The 23,197-nt window shown below is 40.7% G+C and overlaps 2 protein-coding genes across 4 annotated transcripts; both read right to left on the bottom strand.

Moving 5' to 3' along the window:
• Positions 1-1,840: 1,840 nt before the first annotated feature.
• Positions 1,841-5,167, bottom strand: si:ch211-286b5.5 (uncharacterized protein LOC100003596 homolog). Of its 3 annotated transcripts, none has more exons than XM_062387810.1 (3): positions 4,969-5,166; positions 3,562-3,688; positions 1,841-1,959 (listed from the first exon to the last, which is right to left on the bottom strand). In XM_062387810.1, exons 1-2 carry the CDS (start codon positions 5,056-5,058, stop codon positions 3,563-3,565), a joined length of 216 nt encoding a protein of 71 aa, XP_062243794.1. In that variant the 5' UTR covers positions 5,059-5,166; the 3' UTR covers positions 1,841-1,959; position 3,562. The 3 variants fall into 3 exon arrangements, with proteins under 3 accessions (XP_062243794.1, XP_062243795.1, XP_062243796.1); XM_062387811.1 differs by having other exon boundaries at positions 1,844-1,984; positions 4,969-5,167; XM_062387812.1 differs by having other exon boundaries at positions 1,844-1,981; positions 4,969-5,167.
• A 1,303-nt stretch (positions 5,168-6,470) lies between these two features.
• Positions 6,471-21,693, bottom strand: LOC133953399 (deleted in malignant brain tumors 1 protein-like). Its single transcript, XM_062387309.1, is given in 16 exon segments — positions 6,471-6,669; positions 6,769-6,844; positions 6,947-7,097; positions 7,212-7,454; positions 7,678-7,826; positions 8,049-8,257; positions 8,407-8,742; positions 9,371-9,724; positions 10,337-10,690; positions 11,449-11,655; positions 12,930-13,106; positions 13,715-14,035; positions 14,682-15,035; positions 19,072-19,386; positions 21,124-21,181; positions 21,685-21,693. Coding segments are annotated over 16 exon segments (3,333 nt in total). The 3' UTR covers positions 6,471-6,649.
• Between the last annotated feature and the right edge of the window lie 1,504 nt (positions 21,694-23,197).

Below are 23,197 nucleotides of genomic sequence, written 5' to 3'. Positions count from 1 at the left end.
AACATTCCATTCATATTCCTGTTTATGTTTTACAGAACAAAGTCCAATTCTGTACTGCCAAACTCGTTGATGTCACAAAATATTGAAACTCAGCAGTACATAATCAAATAATTTTTATGATTATGTACTTCTGAGTTTTTATACATGTTTATATAATGTGACTAAGGTCGGAATACATGAAGTAACAAACATTAATAAAAGTGGAGGTGATGAAACCTGAAAAATGGAGTGAGATATTTTATTTTGATTTGATAAACTTATTTTATTTTAAAGTGTACTGCGCGGATAATGAACTGTTCCTCCATTCATTATGCAGGTGAATCCAGAGACAAAAGACAGAAGTCAATTCATCCTTTCAGAAACCTTGTAGATAATCGTTACATTACAAATTGACAGTTTGGGTAGAAGAAACAAAAATTGAATGTTGTAAACGATAAATGTGGATTGGGTGTTGTGAATGATGAATGGAAAGACATAGCCCAGTTAATTATCAGCGCAATCAACTTAAATTATTGAAATCACTTGGTGATAAACTAAATTTCTCTGTTCACAATCATTTGTACCTTTTTTATCAGTTACTTTTTGTAACTAATCCACACATCTTAATAAGATCATTGCTTATTCTCAGTATGAGATTATTCAGGTTACTATAGTGAGAAAACAATGTTTCATGGCAGTGTCCTAAACATCTGTAAAGCTGTGATGGTTTCGTACATCAGCATTTAACCAAATAAATTAACTGCAGTTAACTGTCTTACTGAATATGAAGGACATTTTCAGAGAAGTTGATATTTATACATCCTTGGTGTGAGGTGGTTTGTTATCTTCCATAAACTGAAGTGGAAGCCCTCTCTTTTCTACATGCACAAAGGATTGATATTTACAAATCACATACAACAATTTTTCAGTGTCCAAAAAAAGGCATTTAATTCCTACAAGGTCGCCCACAGTAGCAAAGTTAGGAAAGATAGAAGCTGACAGTAGTGAAAGGTTTTGGTTGATTGGAATAAGATTTCAGCGGCATAATCAATTAATGCAACGAGTCTCTGCAGCATGATTCGTTAAACATAAATACAAACAAGGTGATAAACATCAAATTTGCCACCAGGTTTCACTATCCAAATAGTGTAAGGCCTTGATGTGTTTTTTCTTTTTTAAATTAAAGACATGGAACAGGTAAGCAACCTTAACATGCGGTTAAATATGTACAGAGAAAGGATGGGATGAACAATCACATGTCCTGCACTGAAATAATTAAAAGTCTGTACCGTATTGTCGTACCTCAGAATAGCAGTAACACCGTAACTATTATATATTATTATAATTTATGAGTAGTTTAAGACACCAATCATTTTAGCACACAGGTGATCAGCATGTCCGTTGGCCACGTGCACAGTTAATGTTTTGATGAATTACAATGGACAGTGAGGTCCAAAAGTCTGAGACAACTCTCCCCACTCAAGTGAATGGGACATTGGACCCCACCGTGCACACAAAAATACATGCTCTTACTTTCTTTAACAGCACCTGGTTGAATTCGTTAGCATTGATAATTCTACGAGTGTAACACAGAAAAGACAAGAGGAAGTCGTACCATCAACAGCCAGTCACATGGACGGCACTTCGCTGACTGACAGGAGACAGACAATGTTAAGACAGTAAAGAGAGGCCAGGCATGTAAAGCACGAGGTAAAACAAGACCAGCTTAATAATTAGTCCGGCTAGTGTCAATAACAACATGTCGAGTTTGGCCCTGCTTTAAATGTAACAGATGGGAGTTATGATACCATTAGTTTTGGCAAACAAGTGCACCCTCAACACCCTCAACAACCCCCCCCCCCCCCCCCCCCACACCACCACCCACCCCATCCATCATTCCCGCGTTGCATCATCCCGAGGGGAGCTGGTGGATCTACAGAGACGTCGCGTAGAAGTAATGAAAGCCTTCCACGCTTCCTTCTGTTGGAGACAGAAACAAAAACTACTGAGACGCAGTAGTGAGATTGTTGATATTAGAAACACGTCTATGTCAAAATGCCAGTTCTTATTGGTACATGTAGTTTGGTGACTTCACATAGTCACCTGAGTGGCTCTACCCATAGAGGTCTAATCCCCATGATGGTTGTGTAGTACAGTGTGTAGCAGGAGTACTGCCATATGGTGCTCTATTAGGAACACATATTCAATGTTTTTAAATATAAGGTTTCCAAGTACCTTGTATGTAATAGTTGTGAAGTACAACTTTGAATACATTTGTATTACAACAGTTCGACAAGTGGGACTAATATACAGTCATACCATGTGTCTATTAGGTTTTACTATTATAACTATATAAAAATACAATGTGACTGACACTGACCCCCTCCCCCCCCTTATGAACATTAAACAGTAGCACAAATTCACTATAAACCACTTGCATACTTTACACGTCTTGAACATATTTAACTTTTTTCAAATGAATTGATATGTATGTATTGTACTTTGTGATCCTGTCTTCATCATTTATCCACTTTATATTTTTTGTTATGCACTAAACACCAAAGCAAACTGTCTATATGTTGAAAATATTATTCTAACCAGGAAATAATTAAATTGACCTTTTTCCATAAATACAAGCAAAGGTTCCAGAGAAAGATTGTTCTATATGTACTAGTATCTTTAACTGCACTTTGTTTGTGGTTTTGAAACCTGTTCATTTCAATTACATGATTAGTGCAAGACGTATGTCAATTTTACCAGCAGAGAAATTCTAAAAACAACTAAGTAGCAGAATAACCATCAATTTATGTGAGCCAAGATAAACTTTGAGTTGTCAACAGCATGTGTTTTATAAGAATAACAAGTGATGCTTTGTTCTGAGCTCTATTTGAAATGTTTATCTAAGGCATGGAGCCACTTGAGCAAACCACTGAGCAAGATTATAATACGATGTGATAAGACTCATAAGTATATGATAAGAGCAGCAAAGCACCAAAAGGGCTGCAGGCATGATTATGAATTTGTCAAATATCAAAATATTTCCCTTTTAATTTCTGTTAATGGAATAATTATTAAATTAATTTGTTTTAACTAAAGTACAAAGAATACAAATCATATCAGAGCATAATAAAGATAACTAATAGTTTTTATAAGCAACAGAATAAAAGCTGAAAGTAAATTATTTGAGTTACAGAAAATAAATCTATAATTATTTTTCTAACCAAATAATTCTAAAAATCTTAAAGTGACAAACATTTGCATATGTTTGCTTCAGTTAATGGTAGAAAAAATTGATCTATTTGAAGATAATGATTAATATGTTATAAGTAAAGAAGTAATAAGTGATTTTCTGAGACATTCTAGACTAGTTTGATTCAAAATCTAATATTAAAATGGTTGGAAGTTTCTTCAGTGTGACCGAACTGTGATTCAAAGGCCGAGGTCCGAAGCATGGATCTGCTTAATTTTACAGCCCTAGTCTTAACTGAATGTAGGGAGGTAATTAACATCCTACCTACTGTAATTAACTGTGCAGCTTATCTCCTGAGCTAGTGTCTGAGTGGGGGAGCAAGGGAGGCTTACCTCAGAACAGGGAGCAGGACTTAGGGGGTCTGAAGGGATTATCACTGGAGGGGACCCCGACCAGGAGAGGGTCCTTGGGGGCATTTTGCAGACAGAAGTTTCTCAGCTCAGCAGCAGCCTGGGATACCTGCAGAGCCAGACATATGATGATAGTGTGATTGTGAGTGTTTGGGTGTCTGTGTGTGTGTATACTCGTTTTGTTGTTCCTCATGGACCTTAAAGACATGTTCCATCAATCAGGAAGAATCAAATAGTATCAGAACATCTCTAGACCTTTTCCAACATAAAAAGTGACCTTGTCAGGACCAGTAGACCTCATGGGGACCAAAACTCAGGCCTGATGACGCTAAATGGGATTTTTGAGGTCAAGGTCAGGGGTAAGATGTGAATTGTTGTTAGGTTAAGGTTAAAAATGAATTGGTTATGGTTAAGGTTAGGGATAAGGTTATGGTGAGGCTGTCCACAATTAATGGAAGTCAATGCAAAGGCCTATTAAGGATGGCTGCCCAAACCTGTGCGGTGATCGTTTTTGTCACCTCTTAGGACCAAAGTTTTGTGGAGTCAAACAATTCTCCCATCCATCCATTGGCATAGTGGGGAGTAGATAATGAGGGCATTTTCCTTTTTGGGTGACCTATCCCTTTAAGGCTAGTCGTAAGCTGTGACTTGTGGTTAGGTAAACATAAGAATAAGGCATGAATTGTTCACGGTACAGGTTAGCTATCAGGTTTTGGGTCGACTTTCTACAAAGAATGTAAGTCAATGGAAAGTCCCCCCCCCAAAAAAGGTGTGAGCTTTTCAAGGCTATTCCCAGTACAGACACTGACTGGCACCAGTAAACCTCCTAGGTAATGAAAACCCGGTCAATATAGGGGGAAAAAAATTAATTTGAGGGGTCCGTGGTAAGTCCTAGCAAAGAAAGCTGCGCAAACAAGTGTGTGCGTGTGTGTGTGTCACATAAACACATATTCGGTATGGTAATGCCCCCGCTGACCTGCTGTCAAACTACAGAACCGCTGCTTCTCGCTCACAGACTAACAGGCACTTTGTTTTGTTTTGCATACAATTTGCGTTGGCGCAGGACTGGTTTACGTCCACTGCGTAACTTTTTGTTTCCTTTGACATCACTGACATTAACAAGTTGAACTCTTACGCCACTGTCACACTCCCCGCCCCCCCCACAAACAGACGATGACAGCCGATGAAACGCGGAAGAAAGTCGCTCTCTGGTCGCTGGCGGTTTTATCAACCACAAGCCAAAGTGTGTGTGTGTGTGTGTAACTTTGTTGAAGCCTAAAACAGCAGAGAGTCCATGGGAGTCACTTCAGCCACAGTTGGTCTGTGTCTCGCTCAGCAGCGGGTGAACTCGCTCTTCTTCCGTGTTTGTGTGTGAGCTGGGGCTCGTACCTTGATCCTCCGGATACTGGCCTCTAACCGGAGCTGCTTCACGGCCCTCTGAGCGATTATTAGGTTGTTGCTGGCATTGTTGTTGGACATGGCGGCGGCCTTCGCTGCAGAAAAGTTACGAGTGGTTTTCTGTGTGAACCGAGCGGAAATGAACCCCGACTGCTCCAAAGACTGGACCCGAGTGAGAAACGGTGGTAATCCTGCGCCCCGCCCCCTCTGTGCCAGCAAGCCATGCTATTGGGATCTAAGCCTGTCAATCAAAAAGTCGACCTAAAAGCCGCGCCCCTGCACACATTGGCTATTATCATGTTCTTCATAGCGATCAGAGCAGGAAGCTAAACTGTGACCTTCAACCAGAGCAGTCAGCAACTTTTTTATTTTAGCCCACACCAGCTCAGGAGCATGTTAAAGGTTTAGTGTTTACAGTTTAGTGACATCTAGTGGTGAAGTTTCCTATTGCAGCTGAATAGCCCTCATTTCACCCTCCCCTCCCAGCGAGAGAGAACCTGAGGATGCCTTCAGTTGTCAGTTTGGACGACAGTAAAATCATCACTAGGATTTTTAACTATTCACTTTCTGCTAATGGATCCCTTTCACCTAATTTTTACTCACTAAACCTTTAAATAAGAATATTATATCTGAGGGTGAATTCAGGATGAACTCTTCCATAAATCAGTGTGGTGTTAATCTGCTGATATCCTCCAGACATTCAAATTTCCGGGTGACAGCTTCTCAGCCCCGCAAGTAAAAAGTCTGAAAAATGTCCCAATGAGCGCCGGCCATGCTGCACCGACCCCTCACCTGAAAGCTCCAGAGATTTTTGTGATGTTATGAATGTGTGTGAGCAGAGAATCATCTTCTGCATTGTGCATGTCTATAAAGCAAACTCAGGAAAAGGTCGGTATGAAATTCTCCTGACATCTTCTGGAGGTCATATCTGAGGCACTCATACCACCAGAATAGAACAAAGGAAGGCTTGGGTGAGTGGATCCTCAATACTTGGTTGGGAAATGACCACATCAGGATCATTAATATCCATCATGTAATCTGGATTTACTTTTGCTATGAGCAGAAAAGGCCTTATTCACACATAACAGGATCAGGCCTTCATCTCTGCTGAAGCCAGCAACACAACCAAAGACCCCACTCAGCATCACCTCCTCACACCAGTCTGAAATGCAGGACTCCAAAACTCAAAGACAGATTTTACCCGCTATAAATCTTACAGCACATCTGATTAACACATCCTAACACTGCCACTGTCTTCCCCTCCCCACGTAAAAAAATGATAAACTTGCTCTACTGACATTGTGTCTTTACGCAACAGACTATATGCACACTTCCTTTTAAACATTTCATTTAACCACATTTATTGCCTGCCTCAGTATGTGTGAGTGTATATTTATATTGTGCTTGATGAGTTGATATGAATGTGCATTTATTTAAACAATATGTGAAAAGAAACGCAGAGAATAAGAAAAGTACTCTGACCGTGATTTTTATTTTCTTCAATCATTTCACAGCTCATTACACAGCTAATACAAATCAGGAAAACCAGTGTTACGATTTAATTATGGAATGTAACATGTATTTTTATTATCAATTTATGAATAAAGGAATTCAAACACAAAATAATATCACACTACGAAATGACTTTGTATTATTATTATATGTTACCAGCTCACTCAGGTGACTTGGACCCTGAAGAAAAGAAGAAAGAGGAAAGTAATGGTGATTCATTCTGTATGGATCATTGTGTTGACACATCAATCCTGAGAGCTCATAGTTAATCATACTCACAAGTGATTGGTCCAATGGTGAGGGGCTTCAGAGGAAAGGAGCTGGAAACAGAGCGAGACGTCCTTCTTCTGCAAGACTATGAAAAGGAGGGGGAATAACAGATCCAATCAAAACCAGTGTAAAGCTGCAGTGGCTATTGATCGATAATGCTATTGATAATGTGAAACCTGTGACGTACTGGGGCACAGCGGGAGCTTCTCTGGTCACACAGGCTGATGCTGCAGTGGAGGTAAATGTCACTGTTGATCAATAAAAACAGGGAGGAGAAACGAGCCTGTCGGGATGAGCCGCTCTCGATCACTTCCACTTGCTGTCGGTCAGTGGGGCACCTGGCAGTGAGGATGGAGCATGTCATGAGGGCCATTATACATCACATCATACACAGTCTTTCCCCCCATTTCTATTATAAACCACAAAGCATAATGATGGAGAGGGACACTTACTTGTTCTGGATGAAAAAGTATCGTGCAGTATCATTGGAGTTTGATGAGTCAGAGGCGTAGCAGTTCTCCAGGACAACTGCAAAGCTTGGGTCTCTGACTAAAACAGAGACGCCCACATGCAGAGGTGAGCCCACAGGGAGCGTGATCAAGCCAGATGAATAAGGCTGAGTGAAGCTGGAGGTGTGGAACAGAGACATGGAGGCTCGAGCTTTGCTCCCGAAGCCTGAGAGGCCAACTGCAAACCTGTCAAAAATATCAGCCTTGTTATTATGATGACCTAAAAATACACAGGTGATATTGATGTGTCCTGGAGGTATAAAGCCACTGTGGCAAACATCAGTGCATGCTTACGCTGACATGATTGGTTAAAAGTAACATAGACTAGACCAATTTTCACCAGGTTCGTCTTGACCATTTTACAACTGTAAAAAGTGAGTGATTGTAGTATTCAATAAAAAGTACTTACGGCAGCACTGGTCTGACTGCCACATTCATGCTGGTGTCTGTGTCGAGGGGATACGCACAGGAGAAGGGAAGACTCACAGGACGTGAGAAGGACACATTTCCTCGGTAGAGGAATAAAACGTTGGAGTAGATGGCGTGTGTACGGTTGGTCTGAAAGACAGAGAATGGTTCAATTATCAGTCACAAGAAGCTCTATTACAGATTGAGTGGTTTTGTCATACAGGCAGAAGATCTGGGTTTAAGATATTGTCTCTGCAAGTTCCTTCTAATCTGAGCTCCCTGAGAGGAGTACATATGGGAACCAATACCTAAGTCTTGATTATCGTAATAATAAATGAATGGACATAACTTGAAAAGGAACAAAGTATTTACCCTCAGTGTGTTTCCACAGGCACCTGCCTGAGCGTCCACCTCATACCAAACTACATCATTATGCATTCTGACCCAGGAGCAGTTGCGAACTACCAGGTTTCCGGAGAGTGGGTTCAAACCGAGGGAAGTTATGGCAGCCATATTTAGCCCCATTTGAATTTGATCATGTCCACAGATGAGCTGAGGAGGCTGGAGTGGAGGGCGTTGGACTATAACATTTTTTTTAAATAAGTGTGGAAAAAAGAAGATGAGATGGTAAATACCAGATGAGACCAAGACAAGAACTTCAATTAACATGTCACCTAGTGTAATGAGCAATATTATATAAAAACATTTAAGACATAATAAGTAAACCTACATTCACAGACAACACTTGCATCTTCATAATGTCTACAGTTGTGGACCCCGAACCCTGGATGTCTGCAGTCTGTTATCGATTGTTCCCTTCCTGAACAAATTACGTTATCCAACCAGATGGGTCCACTGCCCGGTCCAAACCGTGCACGTTGTGGTGCTGACAGGACCCTGCCACAACCTAGCTGTCTGCACACCACCTGAGCATCAACCAGGTCCCAGTGGTCATCACACACCGTCCCCCACTGTCCACGGAGGAATATCTCTACTCTGCCAGAGCAGGATATGTTTCCTCCATTGGCCAGGCGGACCTGTCCCTCGACTTCTGTGGTGTTGTCCACTTGTGGTCCTGGTTGAGCTGAAAGAAAAATCTATGTGAAACCACAAGACAACAAAAGCCTGCACCTCCATCGATATTAATGTGGAAAACATATTTTTCATTATCTTTGAGCAGGAGGATAAGGGTTCACACCTGTTTATATGTTTGTTTGTTAGCAAGATTACACAAAAAAACTACCGATCAGATTTCAACAAAACTGGGTGGAAGAATGTGATATGGGTCAGGGAAGAAACACTTGTATTTTGGAGCAGATTCAGATCAGGGGTCACATCGAGCAGCTTTTTTTTTTTACTTTCTTTTACTTTGCAAAATAGGTTGTTTTTCAACATTTTGACCATTTACCCAGGAAACAATTCATTGATCTTGATGAAATGAAATCTGGCATATTAAGGGAACTGATTTCTATGAATGTGTGAAATTTGATTCAGCTCAAACTAATTCAGGAGACTGGGGTGGAGGGCGTTGGACGACAGAAAAAGCTTTAAAAAGACAGAGGGCAAAAGTGTGGACAAAAGAAGATGAGATATTAAATATCAGATGAGACCAAGACAAGAACTTCAATTAACATGTCACTGTGTGTAATTAGCAATATTATATAAAACATTTAAGATACAAGAAGTAAACCTACATTCACAGACAGCACTTGCATCTTCACTGTGTCTACAGTTGTGGACCCCGAACCCTGGATGTCTGCAGTCTGTTATCGATGGTTCCCTTCCTGAACAAATGACGTCGTCCAACCAGATGGGTCCACTGCCCTGTCCAAACCGTGCACGTTGTGGTGCTGACAGGACCCTGCCACAACCCAGCTGTCTGCACACCACCTGAGCATCAACCAGGTCCCAGTGGTCATCACACACCGTCCCCCACTGTCCACGGAGGAAGATCTCTACTCTGCCAGAGCAGGAGCTGTTTCCTTCATTGGCCAGGCGGACCTGTCCCTCGACTTCTGTGGTGTTGTCCACTGGTGATCCTGGTTGAGCTGAAAGAAAAATCTATGTGAAACCACAAGACAACAAAATGCCTGCACCTCCATCGATATTACTGTGGAAAACATATTTTATTATTTCTTACCAGGAGATTATGTGGTCACACCTGTTCATATGTTTGTTTGTAAGCAAGATTATGCAAAAAAACTACCGATCAGATTTCCACAAAACTTGTCTTGAAGAATGTGATATGGGTCAGGGAAGAAACACTTGTATTTTGGAGCAGATTCAGATCAGGGGTCACATCAAGCAGGTTTTTTTTTTACTTTCTTTTACTTTGCGAAATAGGTTGTTTTTCAAAATTTTGACTATTTACCCAGGAAACAATTTAGTGACCTTGATGAAATCCAATCTGGCACATTAAGGAAGCTGATATCTATGAATGCGTGAAATATTTTTCTGCTGAAATGAACTTAGGAGGTCGGGCTGAAGGTAGTTGGACTACAGAAAAAGTTTTAAAAAAGTCAGAGGAAAAAAAGTATGGACAAAAGAAGATGAGATATTAAATATCAGATGAGACCAAGACAAGAACTTCAATTAACATGTCACTGTGTGTAATGAGCAATATCATATAAACAAATTTAAGATATAAGAAGTTGACCTACATTCACAGACAACACTTGCATCTTCATTGTGTCTACAGTTGTGGACCCCGAACCCTGGATGTCTGCAGTCTGTTATCGATGGTTCCCTTCCTGAACAAATGACGTCGTCCAACCAGATGGGTCCACTGCCCGGTCCAAATCGTGCACGTTGTGGTGCTGACAGGACCCTGCCACAACCCAGCTGTCTGCACACCACCTGAGCATCAACCAGGTCCCAGTGGTCATCACACACTGTCCCCCACTGTCCACGGAGGAAGATCTCTACTCTGCCAGAGCAGGATCTGTTTCCTCCATTGGCCAGGCGGACCTGTCTCTCAACTCCTGTGCTGTTGTCCACTGGTGGTCCTGGTTGAACTGAAAGAAAAATCTATTTGAACCCAAAAGACAACAACAGTCTGCACCTCGATCAATATTAATGTGGAAAACATATCTTATATTATCTCTGACCAGGAGGTTATGTGTTCACACCTGGTCATATGTTTGTTTTTTAGCAAGATTATGCATAAAAACTACCTATCATATTTCCACAAAACCTGTTGGAAGAATGTGATATGGGTCAGGGAAGAAACACTTTTATTTTGGAGCAGATTCAGAACAGGTGTCACATCGAGCAGTTTTTTTTCCCACTTTGTTTAACTTAGCGAAATACGTTGTTTTTCAACATTTTGACCATTTACGCAGGAAACAATTCATTGACCTTGATGAAATCCAATCTGGCACATTAAGGGAACTGATTTCTATGAATGTGTGAAATTTGATTCAGCTCAAATTAATTCAGGAGACTGGGGTGGAGGGCGTTGGACGACAGAAAAAGCTTTAAAAAGACAGAGGAAAAAAAGTATTGACAAAAGAAGATGAGATATTAAATATCAGATGAGACCAAGACAAGAACTTCACTTAACATGTCACTGTGTGTAATGAGCAATATCATATAAAAAAATTTAAGATATAAGAAGTTAACCTACATTCACAGACAACACTTGCATCTTCATTGTGTCTACAGTTGTGGACCCCGAACCCTGGATGTCTGCAGTCTGTTATCGATGGTTCCCTTCCTGAACAAATGACGTCGTCCAACCAGATGGGTCCACTGCCCGGTCCAAACCGTGCACGTTGTGGTGCTGACAGGACCCTGCCACAACCCAGCTGTCTGCACACCACCTGAGCATCAACCAGGTCCCAGTGGTCATCACACACCGTCCCCCACTGTCCACGGAGGAAGATCTCTACTCTGCCAGAGCAGGAGCTGTTTCCTTCATTGGCCAGGCGGACCTGTCCCTCGACTTCTGTGGTGTTGTCCACTGGTGATCCTGGTTGAGCTGAAAGAAAAATCTATGTGAAACCACAAGACAACAAAAGCCTGCACCTCCATCGATATTAATGTGGAAAACATAATTTTCATTATCTTTAACCAGGAGGTTATGTGTTCACACCTGTTTATATGTTTGTTTGTTAGCAAGATTACACAAAAAAACTACCGATCAGATTTCAACAAAACTTGGTGGAAGAATGTGATATGGGTCAGGGAAGAAACACTTGTATTTTGGAGCAGATTCAGACCGGGGGTCACATCGAGCAGGGTTTTTTTTCACCTTTGTCATATATTCGCAGAGTAAACATTTTGGAATGGGTATAAAACATAATGACAGGTTTACATCTGTGGTGTCTTGATTGCTAAATTCTCAGACCTTTAAATACTATCCCATATGTTATTCGTTAGCCCTCTCCCTCAGAGAATGATCTTTGACCAGCTAATCGATGAGTAAAGAAGAAATGTTCTTTAACAGGTTCTTCATCTACATGTCCTTATTTAGTCAGAGATCCTATGTTTGACGTGGTTTTACCTAAAGTCATGGGTGGAAAGAACCTCTCTATATAATTGTGTGTTCGACCCTTGGAAGTTAGACTTTCACTATAGGCATGTGATTTTTCCGGGTTTACCATGGTGCCCATCTGACCTTTGAAACTTCTGTGTAATAAACATATTATACAGACAAGAACAAGGTCCGCTGAGATTCCTTCATCAACATCAACCTCAACAACAACATCGACATCTCGGCTGCATAGAATATACCATACTTTCTTCAACTTTGTGAAATAGGGAGTTTTTCAACATTAGGAGCATTTAAGCAGGAAACAATTAATTGACCTTGATGAAATCCAATCAGGCACATTAAGGGAACTGGTATCTATGACTGTGTGAAATGTGATTCGGCTCAAGTTAATTTAGGATGCTGGGGTGGAGGGTTTTGGACTACAGAAAAAGCTTTAAAAAGTCAGCAAATAAAAGTTTGGACAAAAGAAGATGAGATGGTAAATACCAGATGAGACTAAGAAAATAATTTCAATTAACATGTCACTGTGCGTAATGAGCAATTTTATATGAAAACATTTAAGACATAAGAAGTAAACCTACATTCACAGACGACACTTGCATCTTCATAATGTCTACAGTTGTGGACCCCGAACCCTGGATGTCTGCAGTCTGTTATCGATGGTTCCCTTCCTGAACAAATTACGTTATCCAACCAGATGGGTCCACTGCCCGGTCCAAACCGTGCACGTTGTGGTGCTGACAGGACCCTGCCACAACCTAGCTGTCTGCACACCACCTGAGCATCAACCAGGTCCAAGTGGTCATCACACACCGTCCCCCACTGTCCACGGAGGAAGATCTCTACTCTGCCAGAGCAGGAGCTGTTTCCTCCATTGGCCAGGCGGACCTGTCCCTCGACTCCTGTGCTGTTGTTCACTGGCGGTCCTGGTTGAGCTGAAAGAAAAATCTATTTGAGCCTACAAGACAACAACAAGCTGCACCTCCATCAATATTAATGTGGAAAACATATTTTTCATTATCTTTGAGCAGGAGGATAAGGGTTCACACCTGTTTATATGTTTGTTTGTTAGCAAGATTACGCAAAAAAAATACTGATCAGATTTCAACAAAACTGTGTGGAAGAATGTGATATGGGTCAGGGAAGAAACACTTGTATTTTGGAGCAGATTCAGATGAGGGGTCACATCGAGCAGGTTTTTTTTTTACTTTCTTTTACTTTGCAAAATAGGTTGATTTCAACATTTTGACCATTTACCCAGGAAACAATTCATTGATCTTGATGAAATGAAATCTGGCACATTAAGGGAACTGATTTCTATGAATGTGTGAAATTTGATTCAGCTCAAATTAATTCAGGAGACTGGGGTGGAGGGCGTTGGACGACAGAAAAAGCTTTAAAAAGACAGAGGGCAAAAGTGTGGACAAAAGAAGATGAGATATTAAATATCAGATGAGACCAAGACAAGAACTTCAATTAACATGTCACTGTGTGTAATTAGCAATATTATGTAAAACATTTAAGATACGAGAAGTAAACCTACATTCACAGACAGCACTTGCATCTTCACTGTGTCTACAGTTGTGGACCCCGAACCCTGGATGTCTGCAGTCTGTTATCGATGGTTCCCTTCCTGAACAAATGACGTCGTCCAACCAGATGGGTCCACTACCCGGTCCAAACCGTGCACGTTGTGGTGCTGACAGGACCCTGCCACAACCCAGCTGTCTGCACACCACCTGAGCATCAACCAGGTCCCAGTGGTCATCACACACCGTCCCCCACTGTCCACGGAGGAAGATCTCTACTCTGCCAGAGCAGGAGCTGTTTCCTTCATTGGCCAGGCGGACCTGTCCCTCGACTTCTGTGGTGTTGTCCACTGGTGATCCTGGTTGAGCTGAAAGAAAAATCTATGTGAAACCACAAGACAACAAAATGCCTGCACCTCCATCGATATTACTGTGGAAAACATCTTTTATTATTTCTTACCAGGAGATTATGTGGTCTCACCTGTTCATATGTTTGTTTGTAAGCAAGATTATGCAAAAAAACTACCGATCAGATTTCCACAAAACTTGTCTTGAAGAATGTGATATGGGTCAGGGAAGAAACACTTGTATTTTGGAGCAGATTCAGATCAGGGGTCATATCGAGCAGTTTTCTTTGTTAACTTTCTTTAACTTTGCGAAATAGGTTGTTTTTCAAAATTTTGACTATTTACCCAGGAAACAATTTAGTGATCTTGATGAAATCCAATCTGGCACATTAAGGGAGCTGATATCTATGAATGCGTGAAATATTTTTCTGCTGAAATGAACTTAGGAGGTCGGGCTGAAGGTAGTTGGACTACAGAAAAAGTTTTAAAAAAGTCAGAGGAAAAAAAGTATTGACAAAAGAAGATGAGATATTAAATATCAGATGAGACCAAGACAAGAACTTCAATTAACATGTCACTGTGTGTAATGAGCAATATCATATAAAAAAATGTAAGATATAAGAAGTTAACCTACATTCACAGACAACACTTGCATCTTCATTGTGTCTACAGTTGTGGACCCCGAACCCTGGATGTCTGCAGGCTGTTATCGATGGTTCCCTTCCTGAACAAATTACGTTATCCAACCAGATGGGTCCACTGCCCGGTCCAAACCGTGCACGTTGTGGTGCTGACAGGACCCTGCCACAACCTAGCTGTCTGCACACCACCTTAGCATCAACCAGGTCCCAGTGGTCATCACACACCGTCCCCCACTGTCCACGGAGGAAGATCTCTACTCTGCCAGAGCAGGAGCTGTTTCCTTCATTGGCCAGGCGGACCTGTCCCTCGACTTCTGTGGTGTTGTCCACTGGTGGTCCTGGTTGAGCTGAAAGAAAAATCTATGTGAAACCACAAGACAACAAAAGCCTGCACCTCCATCGATATTAATGTGGAAAACATATTTTTCATTATCTTTGACCAGGAGGTTATGTGTTTACACCTGGTCATATGTTTGTTTTTTAGCAAGATTATGCATAAAAACTACCTATCATATTTCCACAAAACCTGTTGGAAGAATGTGATATGGGTCAGGGAAGAAACATTTGTATTTTGGAGCAGATTCAGAACAGGTGTCACATCGAGCAGTTTTTTTTCCCACTTTGTTTAACTTAGCGAAATACGTTGTTTTTCAACATTTTGACCATTTACGCAGGAAACAATTCATTGACCTTGATGAAATCCAATCTGGCACATTAAGGGAACTGATTTCTATGAATGTGTGAAATTTGATGCAGCCCCAATTAATTTAAGGGGACTGTCGGTCCTTGGTGGTGCTAGGTGCACCACTGATAGTGGAGAAAATAACAGCAATAATTTGGGAAATCGTTCAAACAGTGATACAAGCGTGAAAACATCTTTGAAGGTCACTCTTCGATTTAGGAATCGGGGCCACTCGGAAATCAAAAATGGCCCCCATTTATTTCTAGATGGCCCCCATGGTTAGACTGATTTAGCATTACAGCATAATCTTTGGCTATACTTTGTTGATGTCAATAATATCTAACTCCCATAGTATGTTTTTGAACATTTTCAAACAGGAGTTACCAGTTATAACCATCTGAAACATTTCTAAAAACATGTCCCTACTGAACTAACCATGTGGTGGGATCCACACAATGGGTCGTAAAAGTGTGGTCTTTGAGCCAAGATGAAGCCAGATAGAGTTTCCCTCTAAGATCAAGCATGGAGATTGTATCTTCTGGTGGTAACTTAATCCCTGGGGTCTCCCCAGAAACCCCTGCTCTGCTCCTGGCCGCTCCCACTCTCCTTTGACCTCTGACACTCAATTGGCTTAAAGCCAGCATCATCCTATGACCAGCACCTCAAGGAGGCTGGGTCTCCACAGGTTAATAAATGCTGCTGCTCATCAATAATCGCTGTCCATTCTCCCTGCTAAGGACTTCAACCAGGGCCCTTCGGGGTCTTCCAGATGTTCCAGCTCTAAAGGGGCAACTTTAGTTGTTTTCTCTTATTTCTTTCATTTTTCTGTTATCTTAAGTTGAATCTTACTTTGAAAGACTGTTTACGTTTTTAACTTGAAAAGGCCGCACACAGAAACTCGCTTGCAGGCCGAGCTCAGAGACTTTCTTTCCACAATCCACAGCTGCGCCACCGCTGTTCATCCCTGCAGAAGAGACGAGGCAGAATTCCGTCAGAGAAGAGACGAGGCAAAATTCCGTTCCAAGAGCAAGAGAAGTTCGCTCTATTCGGCCCAGCGCTGACCTCCGTTGCAACCACGAGACCCACTGGAGCACCGCTTAAGAGGCCAGGACTTCACTAATTTGTTTTCCAGGAATCCGCCCGTCCGCACGCATCCTGAGGTTCAACAAGACATTCTCTGGACTTCCGGAAATTCGCGCACCCCACGCGCAAGCAACACCGCGGAGGTCACAGTAAGAGGCTTTATTGTGTCATTTTATTTGAGTGTGTTTGTATGAAGATCACTGATCTATTTTAAGCCCTGTAACACACGACGACTGAGACGTCACATCCGGTTCCTTGTTTACTGTGTTTTTGAGAAGCGCGCGGTAACGAGCCAGCGCTTCCTTTTTACGTGTTACCGTCAGAGATATTGTGCGGAGATTTACATCTGTTAAAAGATAAATCTCACGTAACTGGACTGCCTGCTTCGCTGGAAGTTCGTCTCTGACGATGTTTTGAGAGCTTTCCTGATCTCTCTCTATCTCTCCCTCTCTCTCTCTCTTTTCTCCTAAACCTGTTTTTACACACGTCCCGACCTCCTTTCAAATGTTTCATGTTACATGGAGAAATCTAGACTTAAAGAGCCTTTATACATCTCGACGCCATTCAGCGCCAAAACCACGAGATAAGAAATGTCTTTGTCTTAAAAATTCCTTTGTTTAAAGTCTGACCGGCAGCCATCTTGCTTTCCGCAACATGGCTTCACTTAGGCAACCTCCATCTTGAAAGGACGTGAATGTAACATCACCTTGAATTCGGCCAGAGGACGTCACGGGTAAAACTACGTGAAGTTTAGGGTTAATTAAAGGGATAGAGGTATTTGGGGGATATACAGTATAGGAGAACAGTAAAAATAGTAGCTAGATTTGTGTGATTGGCTGTCTGGTACCATATAAGGAGTAGCACTACCCTCTGTTCTCATTCCATATACCAACCTACCTTTAAGCTATGTGTAGAGGACAGTCAAAATAGTAGCTAGATTTGATCCCAATCACGTTTTCAGACATCGAAAAGACTAGAATGAACGAACAATTTGATTGGCTGTCTGGTACTATATAAGGAGTAGCACTACCCTCTGTTCTCATTCCATATACAAACCGACCTTTAAGCTATGTGTAGAGGACATAGCAATAGGTCTGGAGAAGCTGTGGATTGCTTTTGGTAAGGGAGCCCATTCACGATGGATTCCAATCCATGACATCGTTTCAACAATTGGGCCAGAAAGATCCAGTGGCCTACCATTTTTCCATGCATTTAGTGGGTGTGACGTTGTGTCTGCATTCCGTGGCAAGGCTAAGAAATCTGTATGGCAAACATGGAATGTGTGTGATGAAGTGTCAGGGACATTTACCAAGCTCAGTCACTGGCCCACTACCATTGATGATGATGACCTCCAAATGCTGGAGAGATTTGTGGTCATAATGTATGACCGATCAAGTGCAGCCACATCTGTGAATGATGCACGACTGCATCTGTTCGCCCGCAAGCAAAGGCCATATGATGCCATACCACCAACAAGTGCAGCCCTCAAGGAACACATTAAACGTGCAGCCTACCAAGCAGGAGCTGTCTGGGGCCAAGCAACTGTCACTCAACCAGTTTTACCAAGTCCTGCAGATTGGGGATGGAAACTGCAAGGACAAAGGTGGTTGGTGAACTGCACAACCATTCCACCAATTGCTGCAAGTTGCCAGGAATTGGCAAAATGCTCATGCAAAAACAGCTGTACTAATTGCAGGTGCAAATGTTTTCGTCTGACTTTGTCTTGTACAGCCTTGTGCAGGTGTGAATGTCACGGAGACGTTTGAGGCCCAATGAAGTTCTTTTGACTTTACACTGAAACAATTGCATTTTCAGACTTATTCTAGCCAAGTAATCGCTTGTAAAAATCGCTAAAAAAAACAACATAAATGACAAATAAAAGAAAAAAATAACAAAGAGACAACATAAAATTACAAAATAACAAAAATATATTTGTCTATCTATCACAATTGGTGAAATATTTTTCTTGAAAAATGACCGCCATATTGGATTTTTGGATGGCCCCATTCTAAAGTTAAAGAGATGACCCAGAAGAATGTTTATGCCAAATTTCATGCTTGTATCACAAAATTAACGATTGTTCCCCTTATTTCCTCTACTATGAGTGATGTTCTAGTTTTTTTGTGTGTTCGTCAGCAGGACTTTGCAAAAAACTACTGAACTGATTTCAACCTAACTTAGTGCAAATCTGGGGCCTGGTGCCTGGAAGAACCATATACATTCTGGTGTGGATGCAGATTAAGGGTTGGATCAGGATCTTTTTCCACTTTCTGTAACTATGTTTTGTACGACAGATAAATAATTTAGGTTATCAGACCACTTCCTTTTTTTCTTTTTTATTTCTACCATTAGAAATAGACAGATATGTGTGGGCTTGACTGTAAGCATAGGTAAAGTTTGAGCTCTAGTGATAGTCACTCTCGATAAAAATATAATTTACGATGTTATCATGAGGCACAAAACTCTATTTCACTTTCTTGACATAAACATTTACTGCACATTTGAGGTATTGTGCCACAAAATAACGATATATGTTGAAACGTGTCAATGAGGCAATTTTCCAGTCAAATGTGAGCAATAACAACTGGACCCAACTTCAAATATATATAAACATTTACTGTCACAGATGATGCTGGCATCTTCATTATGTCCACAGTTGTGGACCCCGAACCCTGGATGTCTGCAGTCTGTTATCGATGGTTCCCTTCCTGAACAAAGGATGTTGTCCAACCAGATGGGTCCACTGCCCTGTCCAAAAGCAGCATGTTGCAGTGCTGAATGAGCCCAGCCACAGCCCAGCTGTCTGCAAACAACGTTGGCATCGTTCAGGTCCCAGGAATCGTCACACACTGTCCCCCACTGTCCAGCATGGTAGATCTCCACTCTGCCAGAGCAGCGGTTGTCAGAGTTGACCAGCCTCACTGGTGAAGCAGCTACGAGAAACAAATACAACACTGTGTTCAGGGAACAAGGAAATGTGTTCAGCGTTCAGAACAATGAACACATTTCCTTGTTCAACAGCCAACAGGCGGAACATTGATGTGCAAATTGTTTTTTGTTTGTCATAAAATAAAAAAAAGGCCATGCCACACAGATTATCAATAAAATGTGTAAGGATATCGTTTAAACTGAATGTGGTGGGTATTCTTCACACCCTGTAAAAGTAATTGGGTTATAGGGACTAAGCAATTAATGCTATATTTTTATCTGATACATTTTTAATAAGTCCTAAGCTTCTATTCCTTCACTCTGTGGACTTGAATAGACAGTTAGACTCTATCTTTTCACAAGAATGTCAATTTCAGCTCTCTCTGAGGCTTCTAACCCCCCCCCTGCTTATAGGGTTATTTATTTGGTAGTTTTCCCTCACTCTTGTCTAAGGTTACGACAGAGGGTATCACACCTTGCTAAGCCTCAATAGTCCAGGCAAAGAAAACCATTTTGTAGCCCAAAATAGAATTAATTGTAAAATAGTTTTTTGCAGCAAAGATAATTTCTATGAGGTGTCCAGTACAACATGCTAAAAGTCCTAAGAAATCCTAGTTGAGGAAATATGTTTTATTCTCATCAATCCAAGATGTGTGCCAATAAGGCGATTCAACAATACATCCCAATGGGGCTATTTCTTTCCTTTACTCCTATGAAAATGAAACTTTACACAATGAAAGTACCCATGACAAGTACAATTGTTTGTATTACAAGTTTCTTTGAAAAGGAGTTTTATTATGTAAATGAGCTATACAAAAATCGAATAAGCCAAAAATATAAAAAAAATACACTCAAATAGGCTTAATTTTTTCCTTTGCTCCTACCACAATAAAACTTTACATGGTAAAAGTATACATAAAATGTACATTTTTTTGTATTACAAGTTTCTTTTGAAATGAATTTGAATATGCACATGAGCTACACACTTATTGAATATGTCGTAATTTGCATAGTGTACTTTGGGCATATTCGATTTGTGTATGTCTCATTTGCATATTCAATGTGTAAAGTTTCATTTTGATAGGAGTAAAGGAAAAAAATAGCCCCATTGGGATGTATTGTTGCATCGCCTTATTGGCAGAATAAAACATATTTCCTCAACTAGGATTTCTTGAGACTTTTAGTATGTTCTTCTAGACACCTGATAGGAATGATTTATGCTGAAAAAAAAACATTTTACAATTAGTCATAAAACGCTACTTTGCCTGGACTATAAGAGGCAAATTGTTATTTGTGAATATGGGCTATAGAAATACATATTGATTGATTGATTAAACAGTTGGCAACTCTGAACATACACTGTCCAGACATGTAAGAAGAACCAGAAGCACAGACCGAGCTGGGAGTAGGATTTAAAGTTATTTAAGGCACATTCAAATTTTATCACAGTAAAAATGTAAAATAAACAAAGTCACATTTGTGAGGTTTGGTCTGTGAACACACTCTGCTTATTTTTATTATTCACCAAAATTTACTATGTAATCGGATGAGATGAAATTTAATTTGAGATGACAGAAAGTCAGATAGACTTACCTGAAGCGTTGCTTGTAAAAAACTGCAAAATTAGGAGCAAAAGTAAACCCCCAGGCATCTCCATCATGGACCACATCAACGACAAACTCACTGATCATCATATGTTCACATTATGATCATGACTCTCCTTTGCCAGTGTTTGTACTCACCTGTGAGAAAGTGAGTGGAAATCCAGTAGATGATGAAAAACCTGTTTGTGAAATTTGCCTAGTGAGCGAGAGCATGATCATTTATAGGTCTGTCTTTGTGTGCAGAGGACAACAGGAGGGGATAATTTGTGAAGCAAACAAGCAGATCATTGATAACACTGGTTTGATATGACATCAAAAGAAGTCCCTTATTAATAAAAGTAGCACAAAATGATGAAATTCAAACATAACTGACACACAGACAAAAGCCCTTTGTCAATATATTTTATGGTTCTTCAATCATTCCCAGGTCAACATATAGTACTGGAGACCTTTTGGTTTTCACAGGTTTGCACATTCCATTGTAATAACCTCCTCCTGTCATCAAGTGGGACAGACTGTTGTAGTGGATGAACATATTCATTAAAGGTCCAAGGTCCCACTTCATTTAACAGCATCTAACTGTTTTCATGTTCAGGCTTTTACAGTCAGTTTGACGGATAAATACCATTGGTGTCAGTTTCTGGAAATTGTTAGGTCGAAATATATTTCAACTAGAATGGTGATCATTAGAGCACATACCTCCGCCATGGCCAAACAGTCCCCTTGAATTCAGTCGAGCTGAACTAAATTACGCGCACTCTTAGATATCAGTTCTCCGAATATGTCTGATCATGTGTTGTTATTTTATTCCCTGGGAAAATGTAACTGATTTCTCAGAGAATAATTCGGAAAGGAGAAATTATTGTGTTTGACATTGTGTGGTTGAAACTTATTTTGTAGTTATAAATTAAGTTTTTGCAGACCTGTTTAAAGATTTTTAAAGAACTGAACTTATGTCTGCTCTATCTCCAAAGGAAACATGTAAATCATTTATTCCCGTGTTAATTCCGGTTTCAAACTGCGCCTACAGAACCAGTCTGACTGGCTTAGACAAACAGCCTTAGTTCTCCTATATCAGATCCTTGCATTTGACTGTTCTCCATATTCACTCTGAGATCCCTGTGACTCTCTGTGTTGATCCTTTCTGCAGAAAGCCCCTTAAATTAAACAACTGATAATTATGAGTGTGTGTTATTCTGTGTAGATCCATAAAAATATTTAGTGAATTTAAATGAAAAAATTGTACTGATGTCATTGGTAAAGGTTTGAAATTTTACTGAGTGACATTCTAGTTGTTTAAGTGATGTAGCCTGATGATGACTGAAGGGGCCTTAACATGGTGCTTGAAGTTTTCAACTATTCCAGATGTTTCCCTGGGTTTTTGCCTTTGTTCTATCCAGGATACTTCCCCTAAACTTTCTGACAATCTAATTCCATTTTGATATACATGTGTCTTCCACCTTCTTTGTGGGGTCTGAGTGTTCTCCTTGTGTCAGTGTCAGTTTGCTCTTTGGCTTCAACCTCGCTGCAATCCTCAAAGGATAAACAGCTGAGATAAAGTAAGGATGGATGGTAAATGACTCAAATGTTGTTTCACATAAAGACACTCAAACACACAAAATATTCACTTTTTATTCAGTAAACAATCCTTGAAAAAGTAGAGAGAGAGAGAGAGAGCTGGGTGAGCGACATTCACTTTTAACGGGAGAGAGAGCGGCGCACCGCGCTGTTAAAGCTCGTCTACAGCAGATAAACACAAACAAGTCAGGCAGGGATCATATAATAAGTATTATTTTTCCTATTAAATAGTGGCCCATCCAAAATTGAAATCCTGGCGTTACCCATGCCAGTCACTGGCCCGTTCGGAAAAAAAAATCTGAACGTCTTCTCGTTTAAGTTCCACTTAGTTTATGTCCAATAAAGTCAGTGAATGTACACATGTCAGCGGTCTATTACTACATCTTACAGAAACAAACTACACCGATGGCATATAGAAGAGTTTAAACACTCACCGAAGCACCTCACGCACGCTCCCGATCTTGAATCTGGAATCGATTGCTCCTCCTTGGATCCCCGGATGTTGCAGTTGAATTTTTTGAGGTTGAATTTTTGAGGTTGAATTTGTTGCTGTTGAATTTTTTGAGCTTGAATTTTTTGAGGTTGAATTTTTTGCGGTTGAATTTTAAACGTTGAAAAACATTCAAATACATAA

The sequence above is a fragment of the Platichthys flesus genome, chromosome 5 (genome assembly GCF_949316205.1).
Source record: "Platichthys flesus chromosome 5, fPlaFle2.1, whole genome shotgun sequence".
Lineage (NCBI taxonomy): Eukaryota > Metazoa > Chordata > Actinopteri > Pleuronectiformes > Pleuronectidae > Platichthys > Platichthys flesus.
This window is presented reverse-complemented; position numbering and strand designations above follow the sequence as displayed.